The sequence below is a fragment of the Lactuca sativa genome, chromosome 1 (genome assembly GCF_002870075.4).
Source record: "Lactuca sativa cultivar Salinas chromosome 1, Lsat_Salinas_v11, whole genome shotgun sequence".
NCBI classification, from domain to species: domain Eukaryota; kingdom Viridiplantae; phylum Streptophyta; class Magnoliopsida; order Asterales; family Asteraceae; genus Lactuca; species Lactuca sativa.
Window position 1 is genome coordinate 118781318 of NC_056623.2, and position 19698 is coordinate 118801015.

Genomic DNA, 19698 nt, shown 5'->3' on the forward strand with positions numbered 1-19698 from the left:
TTTGGTATATACTTGACCCGACCCAACATGGTCCATTTGGGTTGCACTTCACCCAAACAATTATTATGGATAATCTTATGAGAATAGTATGTTTATGATTTATTAATATATTATAAGTTATAATATATTAATATAAAATCATATTGTTTAATTAGTATTGATCTTAAATTAATTATGAATTAATTTAGTGATAAAAAAGGTGACTAATTAAAAATTGGCTATTGCATTTTATATAATGTGGGCTTACACTCATTAGGAATGGGCTAAGCATGCATGGGGGTCCATGGATGATCCTTGGAGCTTTTAACCCATGGATCCTTGGAAAGGAAAAGATATAGGTTCTTAGGGTTTACCCTAATCCTCCACACTATATAAAGATGCTTATGATGCTTGAAATGACAACTAGTTGTGTGATAACTAAGGGTGGCCGATTTCAAGAAGTAATATACTATTCTCTCAAGTTTCCAAAGTTTTTGGTGATTTGTGATTCCACTTGAGGCATTCACACTATTGGTGTTAGGCTCTCAATCTACAAGCAATCAATCACTATCAAAAGGTATGTCATTCTTCTAGTATTTTATGGTTCTAGTTCTTCATGCTATGCTAGTTAGGATGTAAACCTTCGAAATTATTATTTGCATGTATTTCTAGAGAAAACATAGATCCAAGGTTATTAGGGTTGCATGCACACCTTAGGAGTGTTAGAATGCTCAAAACTCAATAGTGGTATTAGAGCCTAGGCTTGTTTTCTTAAATACTTGATGAAAATTGCTGAAAATCGAAGTTTATATGTTTTCTGCACAGCAGACTCGCCGAGTCCATGAAAGGACTCGACGATTCCAAGGCAAAATGGATCGAACTCGTCGAGTTTGTTCATGCACTCGACGAGTTGGACCCCCTGACAACATATATTCGACTGTTTTGGCTGGAATTTGTCTAGAATCACTACCATAAAATGTTTTGGACTTATAAAACTTGTTTTTGATGTGGTAATGATTGTGGTAAACCAATTTCAAGGATAATATCAAAATTCCAAGTTTTATATGTGTTCATATGATTCTTGAAATTGTTGATATGCATGCTCATGTTCTTATGAGTTTTTGTTAGATCATAGAAATTATTTGCAAATTGTTTCTTACTTAATTCTTGATCTTAATGTGTTTTAATGGAATCCATAATTTGTCCTCAAGTTATGGATTACCAAAATTTTTTCTTTTAAAAGTCCATTAAAAACATAGGTTACATAAGTTGAAGAGTCTTTTTCATCATAAATAGTTTTATGGACTCCATAACTTGTCCTCAAGTTATGGATGTCCAAGAGTCTCTTTATTAAATGTTTCTTTAATCCTTATTAAAACTCATAAGTTATGAATATCCAAAAGTTTATGGATTGTTCAAAACTTGCTCTCAAGTTTTGAAATTTCTAAAGTCTCACACAAACTTTAATTCCAAACCCTTAGAGTTTTAAAAGTTAAAATTCAACCCTTATACTATTATAAGATTAATCGTTAATATTTATATATGTATAAGATTAAGTCGTTTTACCATTAGTAGGCCTCATTCACGAAGTCGGTCTATAAGGGGAGTATAAGGTTGTTGCCTATAAAATGGCAACTTAATGGGTTTCCACTCTCACCTATCGCTTCCTTGATCGGTGGAGGGTCGTTAGCCGAACGGGTAGGACAATGACTTTAATTCTCATTAAAAGTATAATGATTATAAAGTAACTAATTTTCTATAAAATTTCAAATCTTAGTTACTTTAGGAAAATGTGAACATAGTGCTAACCCATGAAATTCACACTTTGTGCCTTACCAAGTCATTGGTTGAGTGTGTGTGGGTAACCGGCACACTAACTTGGACGAGTAAGGATAACAAAAGGGTAACTTAATGTTTATCATAGATCGGTGGAGCGTGTGTGGGTAACTGACACATCGATTAGGTGATAATATTAAGGGTACCAAGTGAATTTGCATGGTTATTCACACCTTATTTTATGATCCTTGGCATCCCAGTCACAAAATTTGAGAGGGCACACTCGAGATTGAAACATGCCATTGAAAAGTTCAATTAATCTCAAAAGATCTAGGAATTTCAAATCCAAGAAAAACCTAATAAAATTATTTCGTTTTCATGGTGGAAATTGGTGAATCGCCATTCTCCTACCTTCAAATATTTTATAGCTTGGATTACGGCATCCCTCTTCCAAGTTATAAAATATTGTGTTGGGTCCTAGCCTTAATATTTCATATTGGGTGTTATATTAAGGACTTGAATCAACTAACTTGATTTTCTCCCATTATAGATGTTTGGTTCAGACAACTATGATCTTCCTAAATCTCTTGAAGATGGTGTCTCTCAACATCATGCTTCACTTCCTCCACCTCCTCCAATTATTCTCCCTAACCCACAAGTTTAAGGTCACTCAAGCCCTATTGGCAAGCAATATCTATGTCTGATCACATCTTGGTGATGAAGTCACATACTGACAAGCCGGGAGAGTTAGGTGTCAAAGTCTTGTGAAAATTGGATATTCAATCACTTTCTTAGTAACATAATGAGTCCCTTTGGGACTACTTTGAGACAGACTATAACATGACCATTAATGATATTATCTATTTGCTTGGTGCTGCGGAATTGTAGCATTGGATATCTAGAAAAGGATTTCTCTTCCCAGTGGAAAGGGATCGGTCATAGTCAACACGGTTAACCAAATGGTAAAGAGAAAGGCTAAGTCTAAGATAGTATCATGAGCCATTACCAAAGGGTCCATATGTTTTTATTGCCAAAGGAAGGGGCATTGGTTGTGAAGCTGCCCCATTCACCTGAAAGATCATAAGGTTGATCAAGTCAAGAAGTTTGACTCTACTTTAGGTAAAGTCCACTGTCTAACTCTAGTAAGTTCCTATTTGGAGATTCTTATTACATAATGCGAATGGGTCACATGTTGATGTTTTTAAGAATCAAAGAAAAGATAGGAAGCTTAAAGGAAGTACATGTTGATTATGATTGCCAAGATGGATTTCGATCGCATGGTTCGGTAATCAGAATTTTGAGTTGTTACTTAAAGAGTTATGATATATTGCTTAGGAATAGATAACAACAAGGTTTTCATATGGATTGTAAGGATAAGTTTTTCCGCAAAGTTTTAAAATAAAAGGAAAAAAAAGTTTTTAATTTTATTTAGTTTAAAAATATCCTTACAGTGGCATTTGTGAAAAATTGTTGCTTATATGTTTCCAGTAATAGCAATATTGGAAATATGAATTTGATTCTCTCATTTGTGGTAGTGTCTGAATTTACCAAATGAGGAAAGGTTCTCATCACCCAAGTTTCAATTGGACCGAAACTTGGAATCATGCAAGTTGTATAGTATGATGAATGAGAATTTTCATCTTTGGAAATTAAGACTAATTCCTTATGTGAACAAGGATAGGACTAAAGGGATCGAGTACACATGTTTGTGCACTGGTCAAGTCCACCACAAAGATTGATAAGACTATTCGTCATGATTTGATCAAGCTTAGTAAATATGGTTATACTTACAAGATTAAGTATAATTCTGAAGCATCGGAAAGTTTTCAATGTGTGGTAGAACGAATAGGAAAGAATCAAATTGGGCAGAAAGATGAAAGTTTCTCAATCTGAAAAAGATGGGAGAGTACTTTAGTATCATGTTTTATGATTATCTTAATGATTAAGATACCATATCACAATTGATCCTCTAAGGACATCTTAGTGCATTCTTATGGCTAAGAAGAGGAGTCATGAATTGTTGGAATGGTTAAATTAAGAATATGAGGCATACTTCGTTCCAAAACAAAGTCTTAGAGTCATACTCCAAGATTGTAACTTGAGTGACACATCTTAAAAAAGGTTTATTAACACTAGTCAAATGTAAGAGTAAAATGTTTTGTACTCTTGTACATTTGAAATTGGTAAGTTGTGATGTCTGGGATAAGACAAAGAAAAACTAAGACCAATTGTGTGAAGTGTTTATCTTGATAAGAATCCGCACTCACTCTTGAATATTTGTTTGTTTGTCAAGGAATGGTTCTCGACAAAGAGAAACTTATATGTCAAGAGGACAGTGGGAGTCTTAAAGGTGTTGAAAGTTTCAAAAGCTAATCAAGGATAAAACCTATAGTTTATCACTAGCACACGACTTGAGGTTTGTAACCTATCGTATTGACATAACTCTTGTTTCTATGCCTATTCGGGTAAAGTTGAGTGTGTATATGAGTTCTGTGAGTTCTCAATTGTGTGCATAACAACTTGAAAGCAGTGGTGGGCCCTTGTGCTACCAAGTGGCAAGAAATTAAGATTGAACAAGTTCAATCAATATGAGTTTGAATTTGTCACTAACCTTGTCTTGTAATTATGGTTTCGACAAATCCACATGGATAGGAGCTCATACAGCACTAAAATCTAAGTGTCGTAAGGTTTCTCTCCGATTCATGAAAATGATGGTGATGAAACGCTTTCACTAAGTAGATTTTAAGTAGATAGCAATTGTGATATTTGCATTTTCAAAAGTCGTTAATGGAGCGTGTGTGGTTAACCGGCACACAAACATGGACTTGTGAGAAATGGAAAAGGTCTAAAAAATTGAGACTATGATTACGGCATCCCTTTTCATAGTTCTAAAATTGTTTAGACACACATTTGAGCTATCTAAGAAGAGGTGTATGAATCTAAATTTAAGAAGTCCAGCAGATTTCTGGAAACATGTCAAAGCTAGTGGGAGCATAAGTGTTATGCTGATAATAATCATGTTAGTCAGAGCATGATTATTATGTTTAGTGTTGCAAGTTAGCAATGTTAATTATAGAAAAACAAAAGTTTCAATTCGTGAAGTTGCAGGGGTTGAAAAAGTTGTTTTGTTGTAATTAAGGGAGAGGAAATTATACTTCATTTCAATTCTAAAAGCTTAGATTGAGATTTTAATCATCTTTAGTCAAGGATATATATATATATATATATATATATATATATATATATATATATATGTGAATTTTATGTTTGAATGGTTCAACTTAAGGAAATTCTATATATATTGCATTCTCAAAATTCGATTATGATTACGACATCGCTCTTCATAGTCAAATTTTGAGGACATGGCAAATAAAAATATTGTAGCAAAAGATTGGTCTAGTATCATGTATTTATGTGAAACATCATGAATCTTGTCCCATATGCTTCGGATATAGGATCGATTGCAAGTGCAATAATATTCATCCTTTCTAAATTTTTCCAAATGCTCAAGGCATTGCGAGAGGAAAAGTCTAGAACTGGATGTGACTAAAGTGATTAAGCAATTGTCGAGGACAATCTAAGGCTTTCCAAAGATTGGTTGCTCAGGGACATTTGGAAGTATAGTGGTAATTTTGGCAGGACCATATTGACATTTTCTGAAAAGAGGTAACTCTTGTTCAGAAGTGATAGTCAAAATGGGACTATGGAAACGTCTCCATAGGTGGAAGTTATTCAATCTGTGTAAGATTAGAAAACCTTAATGCAAGAAGGATATTCAAAGCAATGTACTTTGAATATCAGACTTCGTTTCCATAGAGTTGATCTTCTTTGGAATACTCTGTAATGACTAGTGACAAGGTTTTGGTGACTTTATGCATAATCATTACAAGAGGAACAATGCATATAAGTTTAAAATCTAACAGTTATTGGTAAATGGTAGGAATTAGGAATTCTCACATTTACAATAAGGATTTGGGATTGTGAAATGAGCATCATTGGAATCATGTTCAATTGATCTATTTCACAAGGTAAGGATCATAGACAAACATTGTGTGCATACTTGAAGTATGGCATAACTATTGTTTAGAAAACAAAGTGTACATGCTAGGAGCATGGGACAACTGTTGTTTTATTCAAGTATTAAGTTGATTATTTGAAACATTATACAATGAATAATGTGTAATCCATATAGTGATAAATAAAAGGTGGTTCTATTTATATTCAAAAGCGTTCTGAGACCATATTGGATTCGATTATTCTTGTGTTTCACTTTGCATGTTTTGACTTCCAGAATAGCTAGGTTATTCTTTCCGAATGAGTAAGTTATTTAAACACTCCACAGTCGTTCAGATGTTGGAAGTAGGTATGAATTAAGACTGTCACGAATTGAGTTTGTAGATGGCTAAATGTGTTTAGATATAGCAATGCTTGCTACAACATTCATGAGTGCTCATATGTTAAGAGTATTGGAATTAACCCACGCTCACTTGTATCACTTCATTGAATTTATCTCGAGTGATCGTGAGACAGTAATATCATATAAGTCTTCAAACCTAGAGATATGAGTTGTTGCCTATGAGTTGGTTGTGCATTGATGGCATGAAAACGCATCAGTAACTTGATGTCATAAAACGTGCCTTTGTGTAAAATTCAACAAGTAGTAGAACAAGCATATGATTCGAAGTTTATCTGTTCCTTCTAGAAATAGAAGCGATATCTAGGCCCCTCGATGATTTTGTTTTGACCTATGTACCGGGCCCGGTCAGAACTAAATTGATGTGTTTGATTAAGTTCTTTGTCAAACAAATCGGAAATCGGGAAACAAACTGTTGGACAATAAGTACGACGTTCTTCCATGTATTTGTCCGGCTGATATCTTGAGAACAGAGGATTATATGATCACTTATCTGAAATGGCGCTTCATAGTTCAACAAAGTTTTCGAGAGCTACGATTGTTGGTTGGTTCCTGAAGTAATATAGGTAAATACAGTTATTAGACTTACCCAAGTGGGAGATTGCTGGATAGGGTGTCTAAGTCCATAACTTATTTGGTATATACTTGACCCGACCCAGCATGGTCCATTTAGGTTGCACTTCACCCGAATAATTATTATGGATAATCTTATGAGAATAGTATGTTTATGATTTATTAATATATTATAATTTATAATATATTAATATGAAATCATATTGTTATATTAGTATTGATCTTATATTAATTATGAATTAATTAAGTGATAAAAAAGGTGACTAATTAAACATGGGCGATTCCATTTTATATAATGTGGGCTTACACTCATTAGGAATTGGCTAAGCATGCATGGGGGTCCATGGATGATCCATGGAGCTTTTAACCCATGGATCCTTTGAAAGGAAAAGACATAGTTTATTAGGGTTTACCCTAATCCTCCACACTATATAAAGATGCTTATGATGCTTGAAATGACAACTAGTTGTGTGAGAACTAAGGGTGGCCAATTTCAAGAAGTAATATACTATTATCTCAAGTTTCCAAAGTTTCTGGTGATTTGTGATTCCACTTGAGGCATTCACACTATTGGTGCTAGGCTCTCAATCTCTAAGCAATCAATCACTATCAAAAGGTATGTCATTCTTCTAGTATTTTATGGTTCTAGTTCTTTATGCTATGCTAGTTAGGATGTAAACCTTTGAAATTATTATTTGCATGTATTTTTAGAGATAACATAGATCCAACGTTATTAGGGTTGCATGCACACCTTAGGAGTGTTAGAATGTTCAAAATCCAACAAAAAGATACTAAAATAAGTGGCTCTTGTGACTGTTACAATATTACAAATACAAATGTTCCATAATTCGTTCACTGTAAATGTTGAAACAAAGAAAAAAAAGTTTGCCCTAGTACAAATAGTAGTGCACAGAAGATGAACAATTCCTCTCAATCCTCTCACTATTGTATATACACGAAAAGAACTTTCAAAGACATACACATACGTAAAACGTACTTGAAGAAAAAAAAACAGCAAACCAGTGACATAAATCAAGAACAATCAAAGTCGAGCACACCTATCTAAGCAGCAAGTGCGTAGCGAAGGGCTTCTGCCATGAAATAATCATACAAATCTGACACTAGAACTAACTAGAGAAACCTTTTTCATATATATAAGCATCTGATTTAGGTAAAACCTACACTAGAAAGAAAAATAGGTCATCGTGATCAAGATCTTGTAGTTTTTTGGGGGAAACTTAGAATTGTAAACTGAAAAGTAGTAGAAAAGTTATAAAGGGGCGAAGAGGAAGGAGATGAGAAACGCGAGGCCACAGAAACAAATAGACAAAAAGGAGAGAAAAGAATCGATGATGAAAGAGCCTTAGAAGGATTAGACGCGAATCTAAAGGGTTGAACCCAACCATCGTTGCATCTTTATTCCCCACAACCACCGTCTGGTGTCTTCCTTCATTTGAGCCACCTTCGCCGCCTCTTCCTTCCCTCAAGCCAACATCTCAAACCTTTCTCTAGAAATTTGATTCTTGAGAGAGAGAGAGAGAGGGAGAGAGAGCAATCACGCCGACAACTGTTGTTTGTTGTGAAGGACCTGAATACCGTACACATTAGAGCAACCACATATACAAACACAACCAAATAATTATGGAAGGTGGCGGCACAGAAACACCTCGACAGCCTAGGCTGCCGACCATGGTAGTAGGTAGTGCTTGGCGGGGAATACAGAAAAGAAGGAGAAGAAAATAATAAGAATCGATACCTTAGGCTGGAGAAAAGTTTGTCTCAAAGTCGTCTTCCCCCTCTTCCCTCGACGGTGAATCAAAAATCTGACAGCCCTACACAAAGACGAACGAACAGAAGATTAGGGTTGTTTTGCGATGCTAATGGTTTGGTTAGAGGGGATGTATGAACTAAATATGAGCAATCGTCCCTAATAGAAGATCACAAGGGGACCCTTATGTCAAAAGATGGCTTTCATCCCAAGGGTACCTGATGTCAAAACGTGGCCGCCAATTAGGGTTCTTTTCATGTGGAGGATTTAGTTGGAGGTTTTCATGTAGAGAAACCCGAGTTGTGTTGGATGAAGGACTAGGGTTGGAGGAGCTGGAGGTGGGTGGAGATGAAGTCGATCCCTGGGGCTTCTTTCTTGCTAATTCAAAGATTAGTGTCGATGGTTGAGAAAGGATCGAACAGGCGGGGGTTTTGATTTTTACGGATTCCATTTCCCCCCTTAGCTATTAAAAAGCGCGTTTCATTAAAATTATAAAGCGACGGGTACAGACGACGCACATTTAAGATAAAGCACCCTCCGTGTTATTAATTTTTTTTTCTTGAGACACTAATTTAAGGACACGCAATAATGTGTGACGTAAATCCTTAAAAAATTTTAAGAGATGACACTATTTTAAGGACACTCTCTTTTGCGTAACATAAATCAGTGTGTATCGTAAATTGTGTGTCATTGGAGGCATATATTCTTGTAGTGAAAAATGAAAAATATTTCAATCATTCACTTTTTAGTTCAAAAGTTATAAAAACTTCAAAATATTAGTCAGAGTCAAAACACAAAATGATTAACGGTAAATCGGTAAAGGATAAAAGACATAAAGTGGTTAAAAAAATTCATTTGCAAAAAAAAAGAGAGAAAAATCAAGGGAAGGTAGGATCGGATCGTATCCCAATCCTACGATTCTAATAACGATCTTACGATCCTACCTGCGAACCTATCCGAAATACGGTCCATTTACGATCCAGATCATTTTTCATACCTAGGATTGTAGGATAATACGATCGTAGGATCAGGATCGCGATTTTGACAACCATGTGATGAATAAAAAAACAATCGCGCGATAGCACCAACAGCCATTGCGTCTTCAACAATTTGAAGTCGTCCCCACTTGATTCGGGAAGGTCTATTGACCGCATTGACTGACGAGGTCAAGGACGCCCCTTCACGACGTCATAACGTATCATCAAAGGGGACTCGTTTGGACGGGATTGAAAACCAGAATTCAAAATTATATGATTCTATGCATAAGAGTAGGCTGTCTTATTGGTTTCTAGTGGTCAACTTTATGCAACAATCACAAATTTCTGGTTTTTTATTATTAAATTTGAATCGTGCTTATAACGGGAATGTGAGTTCTTGATTCGAAATTGGTTTGAATTGACTGAGAGCAACAAAGCTATGATACTAGATGTTGGCTAAAATTGCAGAAATCATCCCTCTTTTTTCTAATCAAAACATAGAATCCAAAATCCAAAATTTATAAAAATAAGATAACTTACTTTGCTGGAATTCAAACTTTGAAGAAAATAAGATGCCATTTGATTCTTGTTATGATGTCCTAAATTGATGCAGAATGGCACAATAAATTCATTTGTGTTTCTAAGGATTCATCAAGACTGAGAGGAACCGGTCATCCTTGTTAACGTGACATGAAAATCACATTTACCCCCGTATAACAATTATGTAACTTGGAGTATCAATTATGTCATAGTCACATAGTTACAATTACATTATGTAAATATAGTAACAATTACATAATTACTAAAAAATATCCTAATCCAACTCTTTTATCTTTTCAAGCAGCTTTATGGTTTTTCCCTTTCCCTTATTCGTACCTTGCTCCAGTAATTCCATGATTTTCTCCATAGCTCCAAGGTTTTGAGCCTCCACCAAATATTTTTGATCTTCCAAACAAAGTTCCACCAAAACTAAAGTTGCATTCTCTTTGTTCCTCGGGGATCCATTCCCAATAATTTCAACCAGAATGGGCACAGCCTCTGCTCTACCAATAGCCAACCTTCCTTCAAGGTGGATTGAAAGTATGGCTAGAATGGCTATGGCTTTATCTTTCAAAACACCGTGTTGCTCCCTAAGAAGCTCCATTAAAATCGGGACTACACCCGCCCTCACTGCCATCTTTTTGTTATCCTCATCTAAGCAGAAATTAAACAACGCATTGGTTGCCATCCTCTTACCTCTCTCAGTACCTTCACTCAACAGTAACACAAGAGCTGACACCGCTTCTCCAGAACCGAAGATTACATCTTTCTCGTGGTTTACAGAGAGGATGAAAAGGGTAGCAGCTGCGTTCTCCCGTGCTACCATGCTACCGTTTCTCAGCACATCAGCAATCGCTCTTTCAGCTTGGCAAAACACCATGCTAACTTTGTTTTCCTCATAAACTGAGAGATTAAGAAGAGAAGTCACTGCGTTTTCCTGAGCATCAGAATCCAGTGATTCGAGAAGGATTGATAGTAGAGGGATTGCTCCAGCTTGGGCAAAGGCAACTCGGTTTTCATGATTGCTTTCTGTAAGGCGGGAGATTTCACTGGAGGCGATCCACTGGTCATAAGTACTGATAGAATTAAGCTTACAAAGGAGACTTTCTGCCGTGGAATGGTCTACTGGAGTGGAGAGAGAATGCTCCGCCATCTACAAAAAGAAAAAAATATGAATTAAACCAATTTTTTTCAAAATGAAATAGGTGACACGGTTTATATGCCATGCATTATGCAAAAAATCCTTATTTAGCGTTCTATTCTACACATAATTCAACCTTTTGTGACTGATTTCAATCACCACGCAGTCACGCACACCCACACTAACAAGTTTTCTTAAGTTATTTACAATGACCATATATCACCATCTTAAAAAGGTTTGTTAATTAAAATTAGAAATATAGGATTAAGACTGATTAAAAAGGTTTGTTAGTTAAAAATAAAAATATAAAAAAGTAACTAAATAATAAAAATAACATCAACAACATTTTTTTTAGAGATAGCTATATTTGTTTTAATTAGGGGGAGTATGGTATAATACTAATTATTTTTTCTCAAACCGTATACTATTTTAATTATTGTTGGTATAAAAAAAACTCCACATGTACCGAAACCAATGACGGATCTAGTTGGTAGCGTGGGGTAGCACTCTCAAAAACTCTCAAATAATTCAAAAAATCTCAAATAATATAAAATTTTTGAAAAGAAAATTGCAAGTAAATTAAGGTTAGAAACCTTTTGTTTCTTTTGTCTTCAACCAACATACAAATGATGCAACACTCTTGCTTTAACATATACATACCCCTTATCTTCAATGTGGAGATGATAATTCATGATAGCTATTTAATTATAATTTTGAAATCAATATCCCTATTATCGGTTTTTGTTTTTTTTTTTTTCATTTTATTTGCAACCCTTAAGATCGTTTTAATCTTCTAATTTACTTTTATTAATGTTATAGTTTTAATATGTAAGCTATGTATTGTTTTGTTTTTTAATAAGTTGATGTCCCTATTAATATCTAGACCATTTTTAATAGACCAAGAAGAAGAAAATAAATAACTTGACCTTGCACTTATATTACCAATTATTATTCAGTAAACTTGATGTCTTTATTTAATATCTAGTATTACCTTTGAAAAATAACGAATGCGTACTTATAATAGTCGTTAAATAGAGACATCGTAAAATACTAATACTTTTAGATTTCGTTCGTGCGTTCAGTCTAAATAATAAATAATATTTTGTATCGGTAACATTTTAATGCATATAGGTATCATTATATATTTACAAGATAGTTTAAAAATACAACATCCAAAACCCAAAATTTTCCGATTTTACCCTTGACTTTTTAGAGGTTCATCTTTACGTTTTCCGTTAAAAAATTCTGCCACCCTTAAACAATTTTTATGGCTCCCTCACTGACCGAAACAAATATTGTGTGTACAACCTACTTCTGCTGCCAACAAGTTTAGTTGCTAAACAATGCTACCAACTTGTTCCATTAAAGCAGATGAATGAGGCAAAGTTGTGATCTAGTAAACAAAGTAGTGAAGTAATTATTTTTGTTTAATAAAAATTATGTTAAGTAACTTTTTAGTTTGTTATTTAGTTATTATGATAATAACTATTCACTATATATATATATATATATATATATATATATATATATATATATATATATATATATGTATATGTATGTATGTGTGAGTGTAATTTTCAGAACAAAAAGATTTACGAAAACTCGAGAACTCTTAATTCGCAAATTATTTTTCAAAACCAAGGCCACCAATATTCTCCAAACGGTGCATCTAAGTTATATCTACGATTAGAAAAGATTGGCAATTTTTTAATATACGTTTAAGGATATTTGAATGTTCACATATATATATATATATATATATATATATATATATATATATATATATATATATATATATATATATATATATATATATATATATATATATATATACAAATATAGATTTGTATTTTTTTTAATCTTTTACAAAATCAACATAACAATAAGACTATAATAATAACGTTTAAGCGAATCCGAACTTGAAAACGTTAAAAAATAAAGAAAATATAAATATGTATGCATGTATGCTTACATGTGTATATGCATATTTCCAAAAAAACAAGTTCGTCAGACCTTTATTTTTTTTATAATCATTGATCACTCTTAGATGCAGGATTTGATGAATATTAGTGGTATTAGTTTTGAATATTGATGAGCAGATAGATGTTTTCGACTTTTTGGAAATCATTAACTTTTAAAAGAACTTCCATATATATATATATATATATATATATATATATATATATATATATATATATATATATATATATATATATATATATATATATATATATAGAGAGAGAGAGAGAGAGAGAGAACGAGAACGATAACGATGCATGTTATTTCGATAACCAAAAGATTTGTATTAACTTGAGAACTCTTAAGCTTTACATCATTTTTCAACATCAAAACCACTAATATTAATTAAATGCAGCGTCTAAACCATATGTAGGCTCAAATAAATATTTGACAATTATATATATATATATATATATATATATATATATATATATATATATATATATATATATATATATATATATATATATAATGTCAAAAAACAAATAAGAAGGAAATTTTTGGTAGGAAGGTAAGTAGTTTTTTTTTTTACATATTTTTTTCGCAAACAAACAAAATGATTAATTAGATGATTCATTTATAAGATGATTCACAAGAAAAAAATTCTGAAAAAAACATCTCGATGATTCATTTATACAATGATTTTGTTGTTATTCAGTAAAATTGTCACAAAAGTGATTTTTTTCTAAATTTACTTAAAAATGAATCATAAAGATGTTTTTTTGAGAATTTTTTCTTGTAAATCATTTTACAAATGAATCATCTAGTGATTCATTTCTTTTGTTCGTCAAAAAAATATGTAGAAGAAAAACCTTTTACCTTTATAACAAAAAAATTTTCTTACCGGATCTATATATATATATATATATATATATATATATATATATATATATATATATATATATATATATATATATATATATATATATATATATATATATATATACTTTTGGTGATTACTTTAGATAATCCATGATAAAAGTTGTACCATATACGTCTAAATCGCATCAGTGATTTACAAACTTTTGGAGAAACTAGGCAATCAACTAAAATTATTTTAATTGTATGACGTTAGTTTTATTCATACATATGAAATTAGATTCACTTAAAAAGAAGGAGATGAAAAGACTTACTTGCATAGTTAATGCTTCCTCAAGCCTTCTAAGGACAACGTCCATTGTCGGGCGCTCAATTAAATTATAGCTTATGCACTGGTATGCTACTTCTTTGTAAGTATCAAAAGAACGACTGTCAATTTGATCTATTATATCAGGATCAATTACCATGCGTGGTTCCATCTCATGGTATCGTCGAACCCAATTCATTAGAAACTGTTGCTCATCTTCAATGATCCTTTCATGATAAACCAGCATCCCACTCAGGACTTCAAAGAGTACCACGCCAAACGAGTATACATCTGACTCTTTTTGGAGTATGCGGCTTTCATGGTAAGTGGGATCTATGTAAAACTGTGTACCAGCAACCTTTGTATAGAGTTTGGTATCAGGCTGATTTCTGGGACCCGATTTGGACAAACCAAAATCGCAAATTTTCGCCACAAAATTCTCATCTAACAATATGTTAGAACTCTTGACGTCTCTGTGTATTACTTTGTTGTGCTCCCCAAGACCCGAGTGAAGGTAATTCAGTCCCCTAGCAGCCCCAATGCAAATCGTGAGGCGTTCTGTCCATGATATGCAACCCATCTTAGATCGGTTTTGTAGATGATGATCAAGGCTTCCATTTATGGCATAGTCATAAACTATAATCATCTCTCCACCTTCATCACAATACCCAATAAAAGAGATGATGTTTTCGTGGTGGAATTTGGAAATCATCTCAAGCTCGTTCAGGAACTCATGCTCTCCTTGGTCGCTGTCCTTACCCAGGCGCTTGATTGCAACTGTGCGGTTTTCCGAGCGTTGTGAGAGTTTTCCTTTGTAGACTGCACCAAATCCACCGCCTCCTATGCATCGTTGCCTACTGAAGTTTTCAGTGGCACGTTTTATCTCCTCCAGTGGAATTTTATAACTTTCAAGGTTTGCTCCTGAAGAAGACATCGTCTTTAATTTGATATGGTAGTGTCACGGTGCGAGGGATAGGGTGAGAGCTGGGCTAGAATGGGATGGTGAGAGCTGGTGGTAGTCAAAGGAGATGAAGATGCGAGGCGACTGGAGGAGATGCGGTAGGCCGGGTTACTGTCGGTTTTGTTCAGAAGAGGTTGAACGAGGAAGAGAGGATCAGCGATGCAGGTGCTGGGTGAGGGTGGCACCAGGTAAGCGTTATAACTGTGTTTAATATTAAACTATCAAACACGTTATTAATGGGTATTGTATTTTAAAAATAGCTGGAGACATTGACTTCAATTTCTTTTTGGATTTTTTTATAGATATTTTTTCCACAATTCAGATGGATTTATTCTTCTTTATGCGGTTCTGCCTAATATAAAGTGAAGGTAAACCTTGTAACTGAGTTTAGTATTAAACTATCAAGCACGTTATTGGGCATTGTATTTTAAAATTTTCCGGAGAAAGCGACTTCAATTTCATTTTGGAGTTGTTCTTTTTTTCTGCCTCATTTAAAGTGGCTCGTTTCGTAAGATATTAAAAAAATTGTATATATTATTTATACTATATATAAATAGAGCAAAAATAATTAAAAAAACTTTTCAAATACATAAAATTACATAAAAAGATATCCTTATAAAACCCAAAACTGAAACATCATAACCAAAACATAAAAATATAAAAATTGTAAGAGACAAAAGCAGATTTTTATTTATAATGCGATTCACTAAAAATTAAATTTATTTATGTATAATTTGTCTATTTAAATGCCTTATTTGTTAAAAAGAAAAAAACTTTATTTTCTTTGCTTTAAAAGAACATCAACTACAAACTCTAAATTGCAACTAGGGATAATGACTTAAAAGGGTAACATATTATTGGTTTTGTATACATTTAGTTCCTGACTTTTTTTTGTCCACATTTTACCCTTGAACTTGGTGTTGTGTATAAATTAAGTCATTATTATCGGTTGCTTCCAGTTAAGCCTGTCATTTTGTGTTTTACTGGTTTACGTGGCAATTATGTGACAGTTACCCTCTTTCACCCTCATTTATCAAGAAACCTCATTTACGAACGAAGATCAATTAGGGTTATATTGTCTTTATTCTCATAATTCGTTCTTGATCGGTTCCACATTACTCACACTTCACTTCTCTCAAAACACCATTCTGATTCAATGGAGGAAAATCAAGCTTTTCCAAAAGACGATGTACACTATAATGGTACTTTTGTGCCTAATCTGTTAGTGTATTTTGCTCCACAAGTACAACGTCTAAATGAAGATGCAAACGAGTTAGGTTTCTCCGATTTCATCAAATATGTTGAGAAGCTTATCGATTTTCAGTGTAAGCATGTGTATTATTGTATACCTGAAGTGAGATTGAGTGAAGGGCTCCAAACACTACAAAATGAATGTGACTACTCTGAGTTTCTTGAGGTTGTAAATGCTAACAAACATGTGGATGTGTGTATTGACCATTATAATGAACCTCTATTTGAGTGGATTCAGAAAAAAGAACCAGACGATGAAGAACTTGTGTATTCAAAAGAAGACGTCCACTCTGTTTTGGCAGATGATGAGAACTGTGAACATGAAGAGGATGAATCTGTTACATCAAGCAAAAGAATCTTCAAAAGAACCTATAATGATAAGTTTTTGAACAAGTTATGTCCAGTAGTTGTTGAAGATGAAGATGAAAAAGGCAATCAACTTTTAGCTGTCTACCCTAGGCATGATGCTACTCAGGAATGGAGGAAGATGAAGTCTGAACTAGGTATGAGATTCTCTTCTCCTGCTGAACTTAAGTCATCTCTCAGTAACTATGTTGTTGCACATGGATATGACTTGTATTATGAGAAGAATGACAAGGATAGGTTGCTTGTAAAGTGTTGTAAAGGAAAAAAGACCACAATGCCCTTTTAGACTATGGGCTTCCTGGATGAAAGTTGAACAAATATTTCAAATAAAGTCCCGTAGAGAAGACCATGGTTATTCAAGGGCATTGAAACTTGGGTCAATTGTTACCTACAAGTGGATAGGGAAACAATTTGTCACTGATATTTTTGAGTCCCCTAAAATGAGTCTGAGGAAGATATATGAAAGCTACGATAACCAAGTTATTCAACATAAATGTTAGTGTTGGACAATGTAGGAATGAAAAAAGATTTGCATTGTGTGAAATTGAGGGTGATTTGAAGGATCATTATTCTAAGTTGTGGGATTATGGAGCTAAAGTTAAAAGGGCCAACCCAGGATCTCATGTAGAAGTGTATGTGTAGCCCCAAAATAATTCTAGTGTGGTGTTTGAAAGGTTTTATGTGAGTTTTAAAGGAGTGGTTGATGGATGGTTAGATGGGTGTAGGAAGGTAATTGGGATAGATGGATGTTTTCTAAAGGGAATCTGTAAAGGAGAGCTCCTCTCAGCAGTAGGCACGGATGGAAGCAATAAAATTTACCCAATAGCCTGGGCAGTAGTAAATGTTGAGAACAAGAATACTTGGAAGTAGTTCTTGGGCAATCTAATGGAAGACATAGATGAAGGGGGGAAATGATAATGGAATCACAGTGATGTCAGGTGGACACAAGGTACATATATACACTACTTTTATTTTACAAAAAATTACCTTTTACATAAACTAACATTCCAAATCAATGCAGGGCATAATGGAGGCTATGAAAGAAAGATGTCCAGAAGTTGAGCATAGGTTGTGTGCTAGGCACATCCTTGCTCACTTCCATAAAAAGTTTAAGGGTGAGTGCTACATTAAACTTTATTGGAGAGCTGTAAAGGCAACTACAATTCCAAAAATTGAACATGCAATGGAAGAAATCAAGAGCTTTGATGTAGGGGCATATGATTATCTCATTAAAAGGGACCCCAACTGTTGGTCAAGGGCTTTTTTTAAGGTTGGAATGGGATGTGATGCAATGGAAAATGGTGTATCTGAGAGCTTTAATGCTGCTATTGAAGAAGCTAGAAAGAAGCCATTGATCACTATGTTGGAGGACATAAGGGTATTTGTGATGGAGAGATTGTACATGCAGAAAGGGAAAGGATTGGGCTGGGATTTGGCAATTTGTCCAACTATCAGAAGGAAACTTGGTAAACTAAAGAAGTTGAGAAGATTAGTTGTTACAAACACTTTTACTTACTTTTTGTACATGCTACTGCTAACTAACTTTTTGAATTGACAGATTATGGGCATCATATGTTAGTGGATACAAGCAGTTTGAAGTTGTGCAATGTAATGAAAGGTATGGTATTGTCTTGGAGAAGAGAGAATGTGGATGCAGAGGTTGGCAATTGACAGGAATTCCTTGTGTACATGCCATATGTGCCATATCTTCCTTGAATCTTGATCCAGAGGAATTTGTTGCAGAGTGGTTTACTAAATCTACATTTCTTAGGTCCTATGAGTACACCATACATCCCCTGAATGATAGTACCTTATGGCCCCACATGCCTATTTTTCACCAGATATTACCTCCTATTAGGAGGAGGTTACCTGGTAGGCCATGTGTGAAAAGAAAAAGAGACCAAGCAGAAAATGAACTCAGTGGGAACACAAGGCATACTATAAGCAGGGTAGGTGTTCAGCACAGATGTACAATTTCTAATGAAACTGGACACAACAAAGCTACATGTCCAATGAGGGGTCCTTCTGAAGCAGGTCCAAGTAAAGCAAGAAAGAAGAGTAATGCAAGAACTGGGAGTTGACATCTTCTTCTTCGATCTTGGGTATGGAACCAGATGCACTGGGAGTCGACATCTTCTTCTTTGATTTTGGATATGGGTTCGAATGTTTTTTGACTGAAATTAGGGCTAGGTATCGTATTATAATCAACGGAACTAAGCGATGATCCACGTAGGAGTGTTTTCATTTAATGAGTGTCCACATAGGCAGCCATGTTAGCAAATATGGAAGCAACCGATAATAATGACTTAATTTAAACACAACAACAAGTTCAAGGGTAAAATGTGGACAAAAAATAGTCAGGGACTAAATGTGTACAAAACCAATAATATGTTACCCTTTTAAGTCATTATCCCTTGTAACTACCCTAAAATTCCATTAACATGGGATAGGGGATAAATGTCAAACATTAATCATGCCTCCGAATAGGGTAGAGTGACTGTGACACTAGGTTGGCCTCCAATACCTATAAAGGAAGCATATGAAGAGAGTAAATCACAGATAGCAGCAAGTACATAAACATGAAAGTAAAATATAGAACATGAAGATTTGAGAAACTATAAAAGAGCCAAATAAAGGGAGTAACTCAAAAAAAAGCAATAAATCATGATACAAACATATGTGCAAGAAATATGTTTAACAATACAAAACCAAGAAGAAAACAATACTAGGGCGAAACTACTCATATCTTGGATTAACGCGTCTAAGGTCTTAGTTAAATATGTGTAATCTTAGTAAATAAAAGTAAA

General features: G+C 34.1%; 2 protein-coding genes across 2 annotated transcripts; both read right to left on the reverse strand.

Moving 5' to 3' along the window:
- Positions 1 to 10174: 10174 nt before the first annotated feature.
- On the reverse strand, positions 10175 to 11451 carry LOC111898303 (U-box domain-containing protein 12-like). Its single transcript, XM_023894221.2, has one exon. The coding sequence runs from the start codon at positions 11178 to 11180 to the stop codon at positions 10302 to 10304; it is 879 nt and encodes a 292-aa protein (XP_023749989.1). The 5' UTR covers positions 11181 to 11451; the 3' UTR covers positions 10175 to 10301.
- Positions 11452 to 14221: 2770 nt separating this feature from the next.
- Positions 14222 to 15406, reverse strand: LOC111898313 (probable receptor-like protein kinase At5g59700). Its single transcript, XM_023894231.2, has 2 exons — positions 14321 to 15406; positions 14222 to 14233 (listed from the first exon to the last, which is right to left on the reverse strand). Exons 1-2 carry the CDS (start codon positions 15245 to 15247, stop codon positions 14222 to 14224), a joined length of 939 nt encoding a protein of 312 aa, XP_023749999.1. The 5' UTR covers positions 15248 to 15406.
- Positions 15407 to 19698: the final 4292 nt, after the last annotated feature.

Bases quoted from the DNA above. Each gene is read 5' to 3' on its own strand.
- LOC111898303 (XM_023894221.2), bottom strand. From the start codon at position 11,180: ATGGCGGAGCATTCTCTCTCCACTCCAGTAGACCATTCCACGGCAGAA.
- LOC111898313 (XM_023894231.2), bottom strand. From the start codon at position 15,247: ATGTCTTCTTCAGGAGCAAACCTTGAAAGTTATAAAATTCCACTGGAG.